Source organism: Cyprinodon tularosa, unplaced genomic scaffold (genome assembly GCF_016077235.1).
Source record: "Cyprinodon tularosa strain WSP-4 unplaced genomic scaffold, ASM1607723v1 ctg342, whole genome shotgun sequence".
Lineage (NCBI taxonomy): Eukaryota > Metazoa > Chordata > Actinopteri > Cyprinodontiformes > Cyprinodontidae > Cyprinodon > Cyprinodon tularosa.
The window spans coordinates 777228-795074 of record NW_024039055.1 but is presented as its reverse complement, the minus strand read 5'-3'; the positions used below and the strand labels follow the sequence as shown (position 1 = coordinate 795074).

Below are 17847 nucleotides of genomic sequence, written 5' to 3'. Positions count from 1 at the left end.
TAACAGCACTGGTTGAGACTGCACGACAGCGCCCCTACGGGCTGATCGAGGTAGCGTGTGCATTAGAATTAATATATTCTTAAATTGTTTCTTAAAGCTTAAATTCTTAAAATGACAGATGTGTTGATTTCGACTCACTTTACTGAATTATCGTGGTTAAATAAGGTTTACAGATGTTTTATGGTATGGTACAACTTAACTCAAACGTTTTCTAAATTGTAAATAAAGTTTTATAGAGAACTACATCAACTGTACATAGCATACAATGTAAAACTCTTTCTGCTGCCCCATACAGAACATGCCACTTTCCTTTGCTCGTTTTACATAAATAAAGGGAAAAGAAAATTTTAAAAATCAAAAATTGATAACTTATTTGGTGATTTCCCAAACTACACCAACCTGGTCTAAAACAGCTGCATAAAAAGCCCCAACAGAAACTATCAGGAGAGCTGTGGATCTTTCTTGTCATAAAGCCCCTTTTAACCACTACCTAATTATGAATTTTGTCTCATAGCCAAATTCAATTTAGCCCCAAAAATGTGTTTATCATAGTTGCTTAAGCAGGATGTTTTTAGAACACAGCAAATTACCTTTTTTCCAATTTAGGGTCTGGAGATTAACATTAAAATCCATCTACCTCACTGTTAAGATAGAAACTATATCTTAGCCTTTTGTTGATTGGATCGATGCACTGAAAGAAACTTGGATGTCTGTTGGATCTATTTAAGTATCTTTAGACAAGATATGGTCAAATAGATCCATAAGCTGTACAAAAAATTTTTTTCAGTGTAGTTGATCAAAGTACAAGATCCTAGCTCTACTAATTCAAAGTAATGATGGCATGTGAATGTAGCCACTTTAACAAAAAAAATTACCCATCCTGCTCCTCTTATTCAACTAGAATAACTGTATATTAAAAACTTCCTTCTGATTGACGTAATACAAATAATACATTTTTGCAGCTCCTTTTGTAGCAGTGCTAAAGCAGCGCAGATGATTTCCATGAATTGGTTCAACACTTTTACTTTGCAATTAATCGCGTTAAAGATTAACTGCCAACTACTAACATAAAAATGATGCTAAAAGGAAAACAAAAACAAGATTCTATGTAATCTTATTGCTGCTGGCCATGAGCATGCTTCAGGAAAGTGGTTCCCAAAACCTGGGCAACATAACTCATAATATAAGTTAAACAGTTAATTATGATAATGTCACCTAATGAGCACACTACAACATATTTTTTTCACAATTGCAACAAAAAGAAAAAAAAACTAAAGCACAAAAGATTTTCCTTTTTTTTTGGACATCAGATAGCCTGTGACTAGTCTTCTACAGCCTACAAACAGAACAGTTTCTTAACGCTGTATTCCATGGAATCCGGAAAAAAGTTGAATACCTACGTGGGGATTAAACTTAAAAAAAAAACTAAAAAACATTGCAGATGAGTTTAAACATATACATAGATGTATATCGTTTTTATTTGATATCCATAATATAAAAATACAGAATATGAAAATATAGAAGAGGAATATAAAACATCGGTTATAAAAAAATTTGTTATTTAAGGTCTCCAAGAAACTCTCAAGGTGTTATGACTTGGTAAAAAAAAAAAAAGAAAAAATGCTAATTTATTATTTATTTCAGAAACAAGATTTCTTATTTAATCAAAAACAATAATTTAATAATACGAGCTTCTGGTGGCTAAGTTTAGTTATCATATTGTAAGGCTATGTTCCTTTTAAACACATTTCTACCACACATGGTGTCTGAATATTCAGAAGAACTTTACCAATAATCTTATATGGTATAGTGCAAAAATAAATAAAAGAAGAAAACATTTGATATTTGAACTTACAACTATACAGGTAGAAGAGAATGCAGAGGATGTGCTGTCTTAAAACACTACAATTAACACACAAAAAAAGACAAGCAGGTGTACAACATCGAACAAACAAGAAAAGGGACAAACCAGACGTTAAAATGGCTTTTATTTATTTTTCAAACAAATTCAACTGATTAACTATGACATCAGATAAAAAAAATAATGAATAACCCAATCATAAGACAATATAAAACAAACAAACAAAATACAATTCAACCATTAAAATTCAAAACACAAAATTTAGGTTGATTGTAAAAAATAAGTCGATGTAAACTGACTTACACATCTTAGTGTAATTACATTCAGTGTAATCACAAGTGGTTACAATTGCATCCCATGATTTTCCAAACAGTGAGCACTGGAGAAATTCCATTCTAAAACGCACTTAAAAAAATTCATTACTTCACTGGCAAATATCTGTCACAGGTTAAGTAAAAAAAAAAAAAGCACCATGTATTTAAAAAATATTGACCTATAGCTCTTTGTGAGACAAGGCATCATTAAAAATGGACATTTGAAGTAATAAGACATAAAATAATCTTTACTATTTCAGCTGCACAGGACCAGAAGCACAATATGTTTACCTGAAACTATTCATCAGATCAGTGTATAACGGCAAAGACGTAACGAGAAGATGTTAGTTAGTTTCCTGAAGCAGCAGATCATTTATTCTGTTAGTCGCAACAATAAATGAAATGATTCATACACAGTTACAAGTTCCTCTGAAGCATCACTCTATAACAAACAGCAGTTTAGACACTCTGAACAAAAGTATAAACGTCAAAACTTTTGTTGTTGCTCCTATTTCACATAAGTAGAACCGAATTCCTGGATGCTAAGAACTTTTCTACACTATAGTTCTCTGAAATATTGTTCACAAACCTATCTATCTGTTCCTTTCTCCTTCAAAGAGATCATTAATCTACTTCAAAGGTATTGCTTATCAATATGCTGATTGGACAGCCTAATTATTGCATAAGTGTGCATTATGCTGGCTAGAATAAAAGGACACTCTAAAATGTGCAGGTAAATACGGTACTTTTTTCCCCTCATACTGACCATTCAAAGCACATCACTATCGCCCCTTAGAGCCTTAGGTCCCTTCTCATTGGTATATTGGCGTGTATAAGCTGGAAATTAACCGATAACCTTCTGAGGAACAGCCAGCCTTGCTATAGTTGGGGGCGGAGTGTGCTGGGGTCTGAAAATCAGGTGACCACTATATTTGCCTCAGCATAGAATTGATCAGGTTGCTGTCTACAGTATGTTGTTCCCCTTCTTCTCAGCTGTGTAACAGTTTCTGGATATTGGAAGGAACTGCATCCCACTACGCTGATCCAGGGCACCCCAAACACGCTCAATTGGAGACAGGCCTGTTATCCTGGCCATGTACAAACTCGGATGTTTGTTTAGCTTTAAGAAATTATGTACAGATCCTTACAACATGGAGTCATACATCATCTTTGTACAACAACAGGTGAAGTCCCAACAATGGGCCTTTTATTAAAACTGCTTGAGCGTTGTCATCCATGTTGTAAATATTTTATAGATAGTAAAACTTTTCACCCACACATGACCCCAAAATCCTATATTCATAAGAGAACACCCTTCCACAATGCCAGAGGCCATCAATTTTAGCAAAAGCTCTCTGAAATTGGTTGTAATGTCCTGAACTGCAATTGTCAGAATCAGCCCTGCTAAATCAGAGAAACCTCTAAAACTTGCAGAACAGCGGCACTCAAGGACCGATTTTGGGCATGCTTGATTGGGCCAGGACACTGTTAATTAAAGCTAGTATGCAAATGAGTCTCATCCAGACAGTCTGTGCAGAAATGCAGTTTTGTGAACATATTGTTGCAGCAGCCATTGGCTGGTGTTAGATGATTCTGGAGGTAAAAATGCTAGATATGAAGGTTCCAGGGCAGGTGCTGGTACTACATGTGCGCTGTAGTTGACAAGCAGGTATAAAGTGTTGTAAAATACCTTTGAGATAGCATTTGGTGGGAAAGTAAAGATTCAATTCAGGGGCAAATCTCTGATTGACATTCCTGCAAGTCAATCCACTAAAACCTACCACATCTATGATATTTTGCTGTGTGAGGGAGCTGCACATTGTGGCATTTTACTGTCCAGTCTTAGTCACATCTGACAACAACTATGCTCCTATAAGTATCCTGATATGCTACATCTGAAAGATGCATTGATTCTCTGCTTGTATGAGAAGTGCGAACTAACTGAGATTTAGGAAGATTAAACAGAACCCTTTGTGTACACCGGAAAAGTTAAGATATTTGGGTTCAACGTTTAAAGTTTTGCATTTATATTTTCTTTCAGTGTATTTCAAATGCTGGTGTTCGGTTGACTGATTTTTTTTTTCTTGTTTTAGCTTTTCTTAACTGAAAACAGCATTTAAAAAAATGCAATGTTCAAACAAAGATTTATAAAAAAAAAAAAAAAAAAAACATTTTTTGCAGAATCAACAGCAATCCATTTCTAATAAACTGAAATCAGTTGCTATGTTGGTCATTTTTGAGCCGACTTGGGCCTCCTCTGGGTTTTTACTCCTTTCTTTTTGGGCGTTGTGAAGTCTTTGTCACAAACTTCACAGACCCAAAGACCTGGTGAGACGGGATGAATCATTTAGCATTAATAGAAGAGAAAACAACATAAAAAAGAAGACAGCCAACATTACACTGTGCTATTCAGTCACAAAGTGCTAATCCTCATTATTTCATTTCACTGGACCTGCTTTCTTTAACTTAAGCTGGGCCTTGGTGAATGTAAAAGAACTTAAGAATCTTATCACAACCAGGTCAATTTTAGAAACTGTATTTATAATCATGCATCCAAATAAACTGAGACAGACTTGGAACATCCCTGGTAAAAGTGGACAAATATTACCAACGATGTCCCATGCTGATAGATTTCTACCTAAAAGCTGAGAGAAATAAAACCTAAAAGTGATTAACCAAGGTATACGTTTATGAGTTTGTGCGGGGTTTTTTTCCTATCCCAAACTCAGTTGCATATTAACCCTTCCACAGCTCTTTCATTTTACACCACAGATTACAAGCTGAAACTTTTTATATAATCACTCTTATATAGAAAAATCATGACCAACAGCACTTAAGAGTGGAAAGTTATTCAACACCAATATATAATTACAACCAATAACTGTGCCATGACTTTTAAACTCATTTCTGAATAGAGATTACAGTCTATGATTACAGCACCCATCACTGAGTGACATTTTCTGTTTTATCTCTTTTTTGTTTTTTAAGGCAAATATTTGTACAATATTCTATATGAGAAATTAAAAAAAACTTGGTTAATATAATTTTGTTATACATTTATACAATATTTTACAGTGGGTTTTCTTGGGCATTTTGTCTATATGGATGATTTATTATGTCATATCATATCAAATTTTAGCCATAACATCCCGCCCTATCACCACCACACCGTGCATGTATGGTTTCCCCCTTACCTGTAGGTATTTCATCCATGCCTACACAGAACGTGTGGTAACCTCTGTCACACTTGTCACAGAACATCATCTCATCCTCGTGATGCGGCTGGCGGCACACGGTGCAGGTCTTACACTCCATGCACTGCCAGCGGTACGTCTGGATTACACACACCAGCTCCTCGCTCATGTCCAAGCAGGATGGATGGCCTGTAGTTTATGGACAAACGGACATGTATGCAGGACCAAAAGAGCCCAGGGACAGACGCGCACACAGACGGGACAATGGGAAGAAAAAACAAACACAGAGAAACAAAAAAAAGGAAAAATGTGAACAGGGCTTGTATATTTAATTACATATGCTGTAGATGAATTTTTAATATTGTGTAAATAATTTTGAAAATGTCCTCAAACAATGTATGGTTTACTGATTAAAATGTATAGAGTGTAAATTTAAATGCATTTTGTATAAAATAAAATTTAAAAAATACGTATAACAGTGATGCATTTCCAACAATCAAAACAAAATTCCAACAAAAAAAAACAGGAAATGTTCCAGCTGAAGACTCACCGCTGTTATCACACTGGGAGCAGTGAATGAGAGCCTCTGGCTTGCCTCTCTTGTTGGCCTCTTTACCCTTCTGGCAAATGCCACACATAGCATTTGGAATGACCTTAGGCTGCAAGGGCAGAATAATGCTATAAAAACCAATCAACGATTTGAATCTTGCAGTCATGGATATAAAGCAGTGGAGTGGAAAAAAATATTAAAGAGTCACCTTCTGTTGAAGCTAGATTAAATTTTTCAGTTGGAAGTTTTGTAGAACACACAAGTCAGAATATTTAACCAATAACATCAGATGTTCATACATTTCGAGGTAAATAACATAAAGTTCACCCGTTTAAGAGAAAAATTAATAGTTAGCTGTATATTCACACTCATAAATGAGAAATTATCTTGTTTTTTTAAGTTGTCGAGATCTGTCAGAAATGCTGCACATGCATTTATAAAAACTTTGATGCCTAATTCTGAAAGACAACTAAGAGATTAAAGCAAGATATTTAGCATATCTTAAAATTGACCAGAAGCTTCCAACTTTAAATAAAATCTACTATACACATCATTAATTGATAATAAAGTATTTTTGATTGAAGAAAGAGCTAAGCAACAGACTTTCTAAAATCAACAGCAACGTGTCTTCCTATGTTTAAATTAGAAATAAAGTGCACTTTTTAAGCTGCATGTTGATGTTCCAGAAAAAATAACAAGAATACATCAATCTAGCCAATAAACGCTACCGTACCTATAAGATAAAGGCACACGAAAGACAAATCAGGAAGTTTTCAATTTTTAATTGAATCGTTTGCAGAGTTAGTGAATGCTGCTGAAAAACATCTAAAGGGATGTCAAAGATAGCACAGCTTGATTTAAACCAAAATATATATTTTTTAACTAACTTAGATAAATCCCAGCTTTTAGTTATCTTAGACAATAAAAAATCATTGAATAACTCAACGATTTAGAGATCAATTATTGCTACTTTTAGGGCAAGAAAATCCAACAGAGACTATTTATCATTATTTTTGGCATCACTTCTAATTATAGTAACAACCAAAACTATGGGGGCTCCTGTAACAATTCTACCAGGTAGTTCAGCTACATGACCCTTTCAGAGCTTAAGCTCACAGCCCTTTCACATCTGGATCCACTCCCTTAAAAATATTTTAAATCACAGACATAGTCATGGATATCTGTGAGGTGGCATCCCTGTACGAAACCAATAGGGCATATTGAAATATAAAACGGAGCTTAATTCTCTGAATTTGCATTCAGAGTATTCATTAAATTTGTTGGTCTACCATAGAAAATCCAAACATGATTTTTTTTTTCAGTTTAAAAAGAACAGAAGCAGAAATGTTCAATGTTTTAAAAATGTTTGCAATTGTTCGAGCATGCTAAGTGTCATCAGTCATAAAATGAACAGATTAGAATGAATGGCTAAACTCTTCAAACAGAGGAGCAGTTTTTTATAATCCAGAGAATAATGATGAACAAATCCTTGATGAACATGAAAATAAATAAATAACACTGCTCAGAGTCATTTCTGTCTGACCCAAACTGAACTGGGAAAATACTCACATTTGCAGTAAAACTGGAAAGGAGCCATTCATGAAACTGCATCCAGCTAGTGTAAATGTCTTTTATTCTAAATGTAATAGATTTGACATGAAATAGTCTATATCATGCACATATAAGAAGTAAAACCAACTTTCTCAAAACACTATATGCTTCTATAAAAACTGAGCTTTCAGATAGTCATATTGCTCTAACTGCAGCTGCAGAGGCATACGAACGGGGGGCGCATTGGGGGGTACAGTCTGAACAGTTCTACCAGTTATAGAAACATCTGTATACTACTGGGCTCACAGCTGAGGGAAATACTATGGTGTCATTTAGACACATTGAACTTCACATCTACACAAGGCTGCTGGAGGGTTTTTATAACCATATCCTTCCAATAACAGGGACAGGCCAGCATCCAGTGTCATGGTATAACAAGGTTTTTACTAGGTTCACATTTCAAAATCAATTTAAAAGTAGTTTTTTTTTCTTTTCTACATTCCTGAATGTTTGTGAAAACAACTTTTTTAATCTTTATTCAAAATGTTTCTGGCATACTGCAGCTATACTTTTCCTCAGATACTTCACTTTGTCAAATCTACTAGATTTATAAACTCTAAATATGTGTATTTTTTTTTATATAGAAATAATAATTGTGCATAACTCCCTTTAGAAAACAGACTTATCCCTTCAAGAGGACATGACTTGTTTTAGTAACTTCCATTTGAGAAGAAATATAATTTTTAGGTCAAGAGACATTGATGCACTGAAACCCATTGAAGGATAATTCCTACCCTACAGGGCTTAGCATAAATCAAATATACATCTTATGTTAACATAAGTGCTGATCTGTCATTACATTTTTATGTTTTCTCTCTTTTGTGTCTTTCTTGTGGTCTTACAAAACTGTAACGTGCAGTGAATAAGTTCACCAAGTTCTGTCTTCTAATATGCCAAATATAACGCATTCATGGGTGGGAATCAGGGCACATATTTGGCTCAATCAGTCAGCAGATGCAGCTCAGTGACAGCAGGTCTGCAAACTCTTTAAGCAGGGTCAGGTATTACGCCCTTAACAATGAGCTGTCTGAGAATTATTCATTTATTAACAGTCTGTATACAAAGTATGCTTTGTCGCTAAAACACCATCAAATAGAACCCTGCCTAGTAAGACTTTAATAGCTTATTAGATTAATTTGGGAAATACCGGTAGCTACAAAGATGCAAAAATGTTAATTCACTTTCTCAAGAGAAACATTTCCTATTCATTGTTGCTGTTTTTTGGTAATGCATCATGAGTGGTCCAAGCAGAAAATGGTTCTTGGTTACTGGACCCTATGGGGAATCGATGGGCCACAAGTAAAGAAGACAACTGAAGAAACAAGACGGGAGCTTAGCATGTGCTGGCTGTACAACAGCAACCTTTAAACATGAGCTCCTCTGTCTGTCATCCGCTTTTCAAGGTTAACCTTTAGGAGTGGACACTGGAGGCTGGCCGTTTGAAGAAACATTCATGGACGAGCTACGTTTAAGTCAAAATGATGAAGTCGTTTTATGGCTTGCAGTGGATAAACACTCAATTTTTAAAGTGATCAGCTACAACAAACTGCCAAAGAAGTAGTTTGAATGCTAAATTGGAGGTAGTGCTAGAGCCGATTCTGAACTGTGTGTAATGAGAGAGCAAAATCTCTGTATATTGCATTAACTATTGCTACCAGCATTTAGCTATTCAGTCAGAAACTACAGATTGTTGATGGACATTGTGGGTTAGGAGCAGCAAGGGCAGCTAAACTTATGACAATAAACAATAAAAGCACTAAGATTTGAAAACAATAAGCAGCTATGTGTTGAAGATAAGCATTTCCATGTTATTTTAAACAAACTAGCCTTTTGTGTCTGAGAATGGCTGTCAGTTTCATGTTTTTTTACCATTTTAAAGTTTAGCTCTAAACAGGGGTTCATTTTATTCAGTGTAAATCAGTAGGATTTGCTGTTTTTTCTATTAAATAGGCAGCCATGAATAGCAAAACACGACCAGAACTATGTATTCCTATCAATTTTTCAGAAATGGAAAAAAACATGTTCACTGATGCTGATTATTACATTTTGTGCCACTGATTAATGATACAAACCGACAGCAGCGACAATAGGGTGTTTTTTTTCTGCAGCTTTAAAATTTTTTAAATGTGCAGCAGCCATACAGAATGTTTAATCCAGAGCATGAAGGGGATTATCCCAGTCAGAATTATGACTTCAATACAAAATGGTTTTCCATTTGTTTTAGACTTGAAAGTCAGAAGCTCCATATTTTCACCAAAAAAATGCAACAAGAACACATCTCAATGTTGATTTCCAGCCGTAAAGATAAGTATTTTAGTGTGTGTGTCGTAAAACTATTTAAGTTAAGTTTGGTATCTGGTTAAATCAGTGACGTAAAACCTCTATTTTTTTTCCTTCAATGTTTGAGAACATAAAAAAGAAACACATTATTTCATAGCAACTAGAAGTTAGAACCACAAAAATGAAGATATTCCAATGATTTTCTGACTTTTACTGACAATCCACTTAACTCCAATGCAACCTTACTCTCAGATAAAAAAAAAAAAATCTACTTTTGAGACAAATTAATTGCAACTTCTACTATGGCTACGCAAAGACAATGAAGCATAAAAATCATTGTACTGTTTAACTTTACCCAACTTAATGAATTTTTCATAAATCTAAAGAAACAGCAGTACAGTGGTTATATTATTAAAATCCCACTTGACGAAATCAGGAACCGACATGTTTAGGAATGCATGATATTGAAATTTTGGCCGATATCCCATATGCTAATATTAAACAGTGCCTTATATATTGGTGATATTTAAATATTTTTGCCAACATAATTATGCATCCCTAAACAAATTACTATTAATCAACTAAACCAGTAGAGGATAGCTGAAAGAACTGGAACCACTTCCTTTAACACTTAAACAAAACAAGTGAGCTCTTTTCTGTTTCTTTAGGGATGATGTGGCAACATTAACCTTTTCCTGAATCCGTTTTTTTCTTCTAGTGTCATCTAGATATTCTCACAGTTTCTCAACAGAAATCCACCACCTATTGTAGCACCTTCAGAAAATCATACCTTTACCAGCAAATAAATAAACAACTCTGAATCAGTAACTGTTAAATGGACATTTTTTGTCATTAGCAACCCAAAATGCATTGCACGAGTAAAAGCATTTCTGAAGCTATGGTTTGAATTAAGCTCATTCTTAAAAAAATTAATATTTATCAAGTGTGAATTCTAAACTAAAATGCAATTTTTAAGGAAAATAAATAGGTAGCCTATAGGTATAAGTCGGGGTCTCATTTGATCAAGGATTGGGGTGTATGGCACACTTCAGAGACAAAATGTAATATTATCTACATAATACCACCACAATCTGTATGCGGTCTCTTTGTTTTTTTTTTTAATATCTGTAACAGAACAAAGTTATTTTTCCAAGAACAGAAAAACTAGCAGCCAAAAAATCCACATACTTGTCTTATAAATATTTTTTGACAAGTGAGGACAGAGAAGAGGTATATATATATATTTTTATATATATTAAGGGCAATCAAAAGAAAAAAAACAAAATCTGAAAAGTTCAAATTTGTCTTCACTGAAGAAAAAAAGTGAAAGTGCGGTGAAAAAGAAACGGGAACTGTTCCTTTAAAAAGTTCTTATTGCTCACAGTTTGGTAGAAAAAATTGGGGGGATGTGTGGGAGGGGTCCATGAGACGATCATAAAACCAAAAACCGAGGCCAGAGCCCCCCTGGGGTGTGTCTGTGTGTGTAAGTCGGTGTAGACCGGGATTTTCCAGCTTGGGAAAAGGCTGACCAACTGTAGATGGTGGAGCACAACGTGAAGATAGGCAGGGATGGGTGTCAGGAATGGATGGAATAAGGAGGTGGTAACAGTAGAAAGAGGAGGAGGGGGCAGAAAAGTGCTGCTGCTGTTGTTGGAGAAGAGTTTTCAGGTGGATTTATCCTCTACCTTGTACCCTGAAGGGGTTTTGTGGGAGTGGCGCTGGTCTTTGCCCGGCGTTGATGTCCTGTTTTTGCCTTTGGACTTATAGCGATGACCTCCTCCGCCCTCCTGGCTCTCTATGTCTGATGCGTTCCCTGAAGAGCTGTCCTAAGAATCAAAGATATTAACGTATTTAAGAAAACAGAACGAAAGTAATCATATCTGGAGATAAACTTTTGACTTCTGCTTCTCCTTGTTCTCTGAAACATATCAGGCAAAGATCATACATTTCTATCCAAAAGCTACAGTCTTACGGATAAGTTCTTGTTCTTTTTGTTGTCCTTGCCATCCTCTGCATCATCTGAATCAGGCTCTGAATCTAGGCCAGGGAGCTCCGGATCCAACGGAGGTTCAAAAAGGGCCGTGTTTAACGGTAAATAGCGCAGCTCGTTGGGTGAGTACCTGACATGAAGAAAAGAATGATACATAATGGAAGAAAATATGAAGAGAGCTGGAGGGTCCGTTTTTACCGTAAAGGTACAGTTACCTTTTATAGTAATCTTGGAACTGTCCTGGTATGAGAGCTACTGGGTAAGGCCCAGTTTTGGTCAGCTCTGGTGCTAGCACCTTGAATCTGCCCTGCGGCACCTGGATGACCTGGGATAATTAAAACGCATGGTCAGGAAAGAATCCTTAGACAAAACCTTATGTGTTACTTCATAACTGAACTAAAGGATCACAGAAGATTTTTAGAATAACAGTCCCAAATTTTTTAGCCCCCCCCTCTCAACTTGCGATCTGCTTTACGCTTCAACACCAATAATTTTAGAGACTTCTGCAGTTTTAAGTGAACGAACTTGTTTTTATTTGAACTTTTATCCTATTAAACAGGGATTAATTCGGTCATCATTGTGAACATTTACAACTGGACTTACATGTGTCTGCAGGTCAAAGTAAGCCCTCCTCTCTTCCATCCGCTCTCTATTGAAGTTGCTGTTGAACTCTGCAGCTTTTTTTGCTGCTTCCTTTATGTACTCAGGGACCTTGCTGGCCTCAACCTTCTGAGGGTTCTGCTGCTGCATTTGCTGCAGAGAAAAGAAATCAAATCCATATGGGATTCTCTAAAAATTTAACTCCAGAGAGCACATTTCTGTTGTTTGTACCCACCGAGTACTCTTTTGCTATTCTCTGGCGCTCCCTCTCTTGCAGAATGACAGAATACTCAGCATGTTTGGCAGGATACTCCTTAATCATCAGATCTATGACTTCATCACTTCTCAGTGCTGTTAGACCTGAAGTCATCACAAACTCCTGTGTTACCAAATGCTAGAATTACTTTTGAAATCATTAGTTAGAGCTGTGATTATTACCCAGAGTGCATTGTGTCTCTGTGATGACGTTTTGCTCGCGGAGATAGAGCTTCTCTTTGTGGGACAAGTCTCGCCTCTCCATATCTGCCCAGGAATAAAAGAGAAAGAAAACCAAAGCTGAGCAACAAAATGTAATAATTCTTTACTCAATGTAAAGATGTCACCTAGCAGGTGAAACTGGAATTCAAGCGCGCCTCTTTCTGTAATATTACATCATTTATAGTATTGATTTAAACAAACTAATTTCTCGGGAACAAGATTATGATATCCACTTAGCATGCAAGTTTTATGTTTAACAGTTTTGTTGCATTTCTCCTCTTCTAGGATCACCACAATCAGTAGAAATGTATTGGTGCACAGTATAATTGATGCAGAGCGTACAGAAGACGATTAGGACCATTGGTAAGTCCACTCAATAAAACAAAAAATGCTATGGAATTCTATTTATTCTCGAATGACTTAAATAAAATTATGATCACTTGTAATTTTCGTACTTTATCAAAGTGATAATCCCAGGCTTTGACAATAAGAGTCCAAAGAAATTTGATTTCTAAGTTTTGTCTGATTCCTATTTTATTCTAAGATCAAAAGTCAGAATTCAAAAGCCTTTTTTTTGTTTTCTTTCTAAAGTGGACCTTTCGTTTTTTTTATATCTGTAATCCTAATCCATAGTCTAGAAAATGACAATAATGATTTTATACCCAAAGTTAAAGGAATAGTACACCCAAAACATGATTAGCCTTCATTTTCTACTCACCCCCATGCTGAACAACACTCTGGAGTACTTTTTTGATATCTCAAATGCATCTGGAGATCTGGGAGGCTTCTTGCTGTCTGCTGACATTCAAATAATGGAGGTCTATGGTGACCGAGACAGAAAGGTCCATAAAAGTCCACAAAAAACGTGTCAATATTCCTCCATACTGCTCGTCCAATGTATTCCAAGTGTCCTGAGTGGGTAGCGTCCATAATTTACTTGAAACGAAGTCATTTAGAATGTTTTTAGAGCATAAACAGTAGTGTATAGGATTTCCTAAAAGCACGCACATGCGCGTTCACGAGTCTACGGAAAACGCGGCAGACCAAACCAGATGAAAGTGCGCATTCAGCGTCTGCTCTGCCGATAATGCAAGCGTAGAAGAAGAAATGTGCTGTTTACCTGTGCAAAGAAAGAAACAACGAAAGAAAAATGTCTGAGGACTTCAATGTTGAGGAAGAGCATGAGTTCTTTGCCGAGCTGAATGCGCTGGTTTGGTCTGCCGCGGTTTCCGTAGACTGTGAACGCGCTTTTAGGAAATCCTATACACTACTGTTTATGCTCTAAAAATATTCTAAATGACTTCGTTTAGATTAAATTATGGACGCTACCCACTCAGGACACTTGGAATACATTGGACGAGCAGTATGGAGGAATATTGACACGTTTTTTGTGGACTTTTATGGACCTTTCTGTCTCGGGCACCATAGACCTCCATTATTTGAATGTCAGCAGACAGCAAGAAGCCTCCCAGATCTCCAGATGCATTTGAGATATCAAAAAAGTACTCCAGAGTGTTCTTCAGCATGGGGGTGAGTAGAAAATGAAGACTAATCATGTTTTGGGAGTACTATTCCTTTAACAGTAGCGACAGTTGAACTTGGTCATGCATCCATTTAAACATTTGAGTTCCCAGGATTCTGAAAGTTATTTTAGCTGTATTACCTTCTTAAGTAAGGCGGTGTTTGTACTGGGTTTCAAAGAGCAAAGCACCTACAGGTGGTGGAGGAGTTTCATCGTTTTAAGCTATGCTACTAATGTGTTGTGCACAGAAATTGCAATTCACGTGTCGTCATGTTAACAATTAGAGAAAAAAAACACATAAAAACAATCCCATCTGTACTTTACTTTTACACTGGAAGTATGATAAATGTCCCTCAATACCCCTCTGGGTTAAAGACATGATGTTTTTTCTGAAGCTTGAGAAAATCAAATATACCCTTCGAGAGTCTACACAGAAGTTTTATCAAAAGTCGCAATGCTTTCTCTCATATTTTTCAAACTTAGTTTTGTCCGATTAAAGGTGCCTGCCATTGTATTTTGTGTTGGTTTATGAGCAGGGGTTTTCATACCTGATGAATGACATCCATCAATTTTATTTTCCATGAGGTAGTCTTTGAGAAGGTATATGTATACACATACCTTTGTTTTGTTATTTCCTCCTTTGGCCCCAAAAAAAATAATAAAAACAAACAAACAAAAACAAAACAATCCCATCTTTAACAGATGGTAGTTTTTGCTGAGGGCTACTCCTTACCAGGATACTTCCTCTTGAATGAGGTCACTCCCAGATACTCGCTGACCTGCTCCTGCAGCATATAATACTCTCCTGTATCATCAGGTGGCCACTTATATTCTGTCAGGTTTTCTGCAGGAAAATATGTCGCCCTGAACAGGAATGTGAAGGAGATTAAAGACAATGGTGAAGCTGATGAAAACATTAAGCCAAGCCTGAAGTCTAAAACTGACATAGACAATGGCTATTTATTACTTCCTTTCAAGTATCTGGACAGTTTACCCAAGCTCTTGATTGAAGGTGTCACAACTTCTGGAGCTATCTCCTGAACCCATTCTCCTTCTTTTGGGGGGCTGGCTGCCATCATTGGAAACCTCATCTATTACATCTTCCTACAGACAAAATAAAAAACTGTATCAAACAAAGGATTCCCATCAAATATGGTTAACGATTGTAGATAGGCGATTCTAAATTCCCTTATTTTAATGCTTTAATGTGAGACACAAATGGACTATTAATGCATTCTCATTCAGAGTTAGGAGTGGGCTGCTATATATGCCATGGTTTGAACTGTTCCCACAGAGCTTTAACACCAATCCAATCATTTAAAGTCCTATTATAATTAAGAGCAAGTTTTTCCTCAGGTATAAAATATAGAAAAATAATCTGCTGATTGCTCTGCTGTAATTCTCTAATCTTCAATGACCCATTTTCATTGGTTTAAGTGGATGGTCATTGTAATTATTATCAAAAATAAAGGCTTGAAAAGAGCAGTTTAAATATAGTCTTTCATTTTTTGAATTAAATAATTGAACTTTATCAACTTATCATTGATCATCTATTTTAAGTATTATATTAAAACATAGAGCGAATTTATTTGAGAAAGAAAAAAAATATTGTATTCATTTCATTCCCCCTATTAAAACTATTCATAAAAATAACTTAAAATGAAATCAATACAAACTGCAAATGTCAATCTGTTACAAATTAAAAATTCATTTTTTTTTTACAGGACCATAAATAAATAAATATATGGAGGTAATAATGTAAAAAAAAAAAAATAACAGTGTTGAGATACAGATTTGAGTCCCGTTATTCCCAATAGTCTAATAACTTACATTGGGACTGTTTATGAACAGGGAATGTGAAATGAAAACAAAGGAGGGATGCTAATGCGCCTAACGTTCATTTAAGCTAGCCCCTAGCTGGCCTGTTGTCACGTAGAATATAGAAAATCACTTTATTGGTAAAATGAAAGATATCAGAAATGCTACCTTTATAGATTGAGCTCCAGGAGTGGCGGGGTTGCTGTCACAGGGGGGTCGGATGGGCAGTACAGCTGCCATTTCAGAAAGAAATGATAACGGCAGCTAAGCTAGTTTACTAGCTGTGTCTTCTTCTTCTTCTTCTTATGAGATTTTATGGCGGTTGGCAAACTTGTGAAATGTGCATTACCGCCACCAACTGATATGGAGTAAAGCAAGGAAACAGGAAACGATTCACCCCCCCCAAAAAAAAAAAAAAAAAAAAAAAAAAAATACAATAAAATAACCTGTGTAACTTAAACCCACATAATACTAAATTATACTAAATTACATTTGCCCGTATAATTTTAATTTACTCTAGGTCATCGTACCTCTGCCAGTTTCTGATGGTCCCATTGGTCTTTCCATCATGCTTCCAACCATCTCCCAGTTCATATCTTTAACATCCAGATATTTTTCTGCAGCCTTCACTATTATTTTGATTTTTTCTGTTTTTTTTGTCGTCTGAGCAGTACAATTAATCACTTCCACCATGAAAAGAACAAAATTTGTCTTTTTAACAATTAGTGAGTCTTCATCAATTTTTGGAGATTTCTCTAGAGGTTTGAAATTTGCCGTGTGTTGAACTGTAGGTTTGGGTTTTTCTGACTGAGATGGGATCCTTTTTGCAGCTTCAGCATAAGTTATTCCAAGCTCAAATTTCATTTTTTTTATTTCTTCAGACCTTTTGCTTGCTTCACAGCCGCGATAAGCAGCAGTATGTTCTCCACCACAATTACAGCATTTTATTTTAGCTTCTTTTCCACATTTACCATATTCATGTTCTCCTGCACACCTTCCACACCTCTGTTTCCCTTTACAAACTGCTGCAATGTGTCCGAATTTTTGACATTTGAAACATCTCAATGGTGGTGGATTGTAGATTTTGACATTGTAACTGATGTAACCGATGAATACTTTGCTTGGTAATTGCTCTTCCTCGAATTTAATTAGTACAGATAAACTGTCAGATCTTTCTCCGTTTCTTGTTGTTTTTAACCGTTTTACTTCTTTTACTTTTGCACCGCTTATGTTTTCCAGAATCTCTTTTTCAGAAATTTTCAGAGGAACTCCTCCAATGACTCCCCTGCTGATCTTTTTGTTCTCCATTAGGCTGCACTGAACTCTTATCCCGTCAATTTTGTTAATACGTATTGCTTTGCCTTGCTGGGCGCTGTCTCTGCAGTTAATTAGCAGGTCTCCACTGTACAGAATTCTGGCACCTCTGACTTCTCCAACAAGTTTATTGATGGTTTTTGTTAAGTGAACCGGATTCCAGTTTGTAAAAGAGTCTGCCTGATTAACGACTTTGAATATGACTTTGAATTCATTTTGTTGTGCTGTGGAATGTATGGATTGATCATCACTGGATTGTTCTGAACTAGATTCCCCTTTAACTGATCTCTGTTTTTTCCGCTTTTTCTCATTTTTT

The 17847-nt window shown here is 35.9% G+C and overlaps 1 protein-coding gene across 1 annotated transcript; it reads right to left on the bottom strand.

Annotated features, from left to right (window-relative positions):
• Positions 1 to 3759: 3759 nt before the first annotated feature.
• Positions 3760 to 16520, bottom strand: phf10 (PHD finger protein 10). The gene is made up of 12 exons (XM_038294612.1): positions 16386 to 16520; positions 15394 to 15503; positions 15133 to 15263; positions 12839 to 12922; positions 12636 to 12760; positions 12404 to 12553; positions 12016 to 12125; positions 11783 to 11930; positions 11496 to 11636; positions 5920 to 6028; positions 5370 to 5558; positions 3760 to 4500 (listed from the first exon to the last, which is right to left on the bottom strand). Exons 1-12 carry the CDS (start codon positions 16455 to 16457, stop codon positions 4406 to 4408), a joined length of 1464 nt encoding a protein of 487 aa, XP_038150540.1. The 5' UTR covers positions 16458 to 16520; the 3' UTR covers positions 3760 to 4405.
• Positions 16521 to 17847: the final 1327 nt, after the last annotated feature.

Coding starts and splice junctions, on each gene's coding strand:
- phf10 (XM_038294612.1), bottom strand. CDS start 16,457: ATGGCAGCTGTACTGCCCATCCGACCCCCCTGTGACAGCAACCCCGCC. Junction 12,761..12,838: donor AGAGACACAATGCACTCTGG/GTAATAATCACA, acceptor TGATGACTTCAG/GTCTAACAGCACTGAGAAGT. Junction 5,559..5,919: donor CTCCCAGTGTGATAACAGCG/GTGAGTCTTCAG, acceptor CATAAACTACAG/GCCATCCATCCTGCTTGGAC.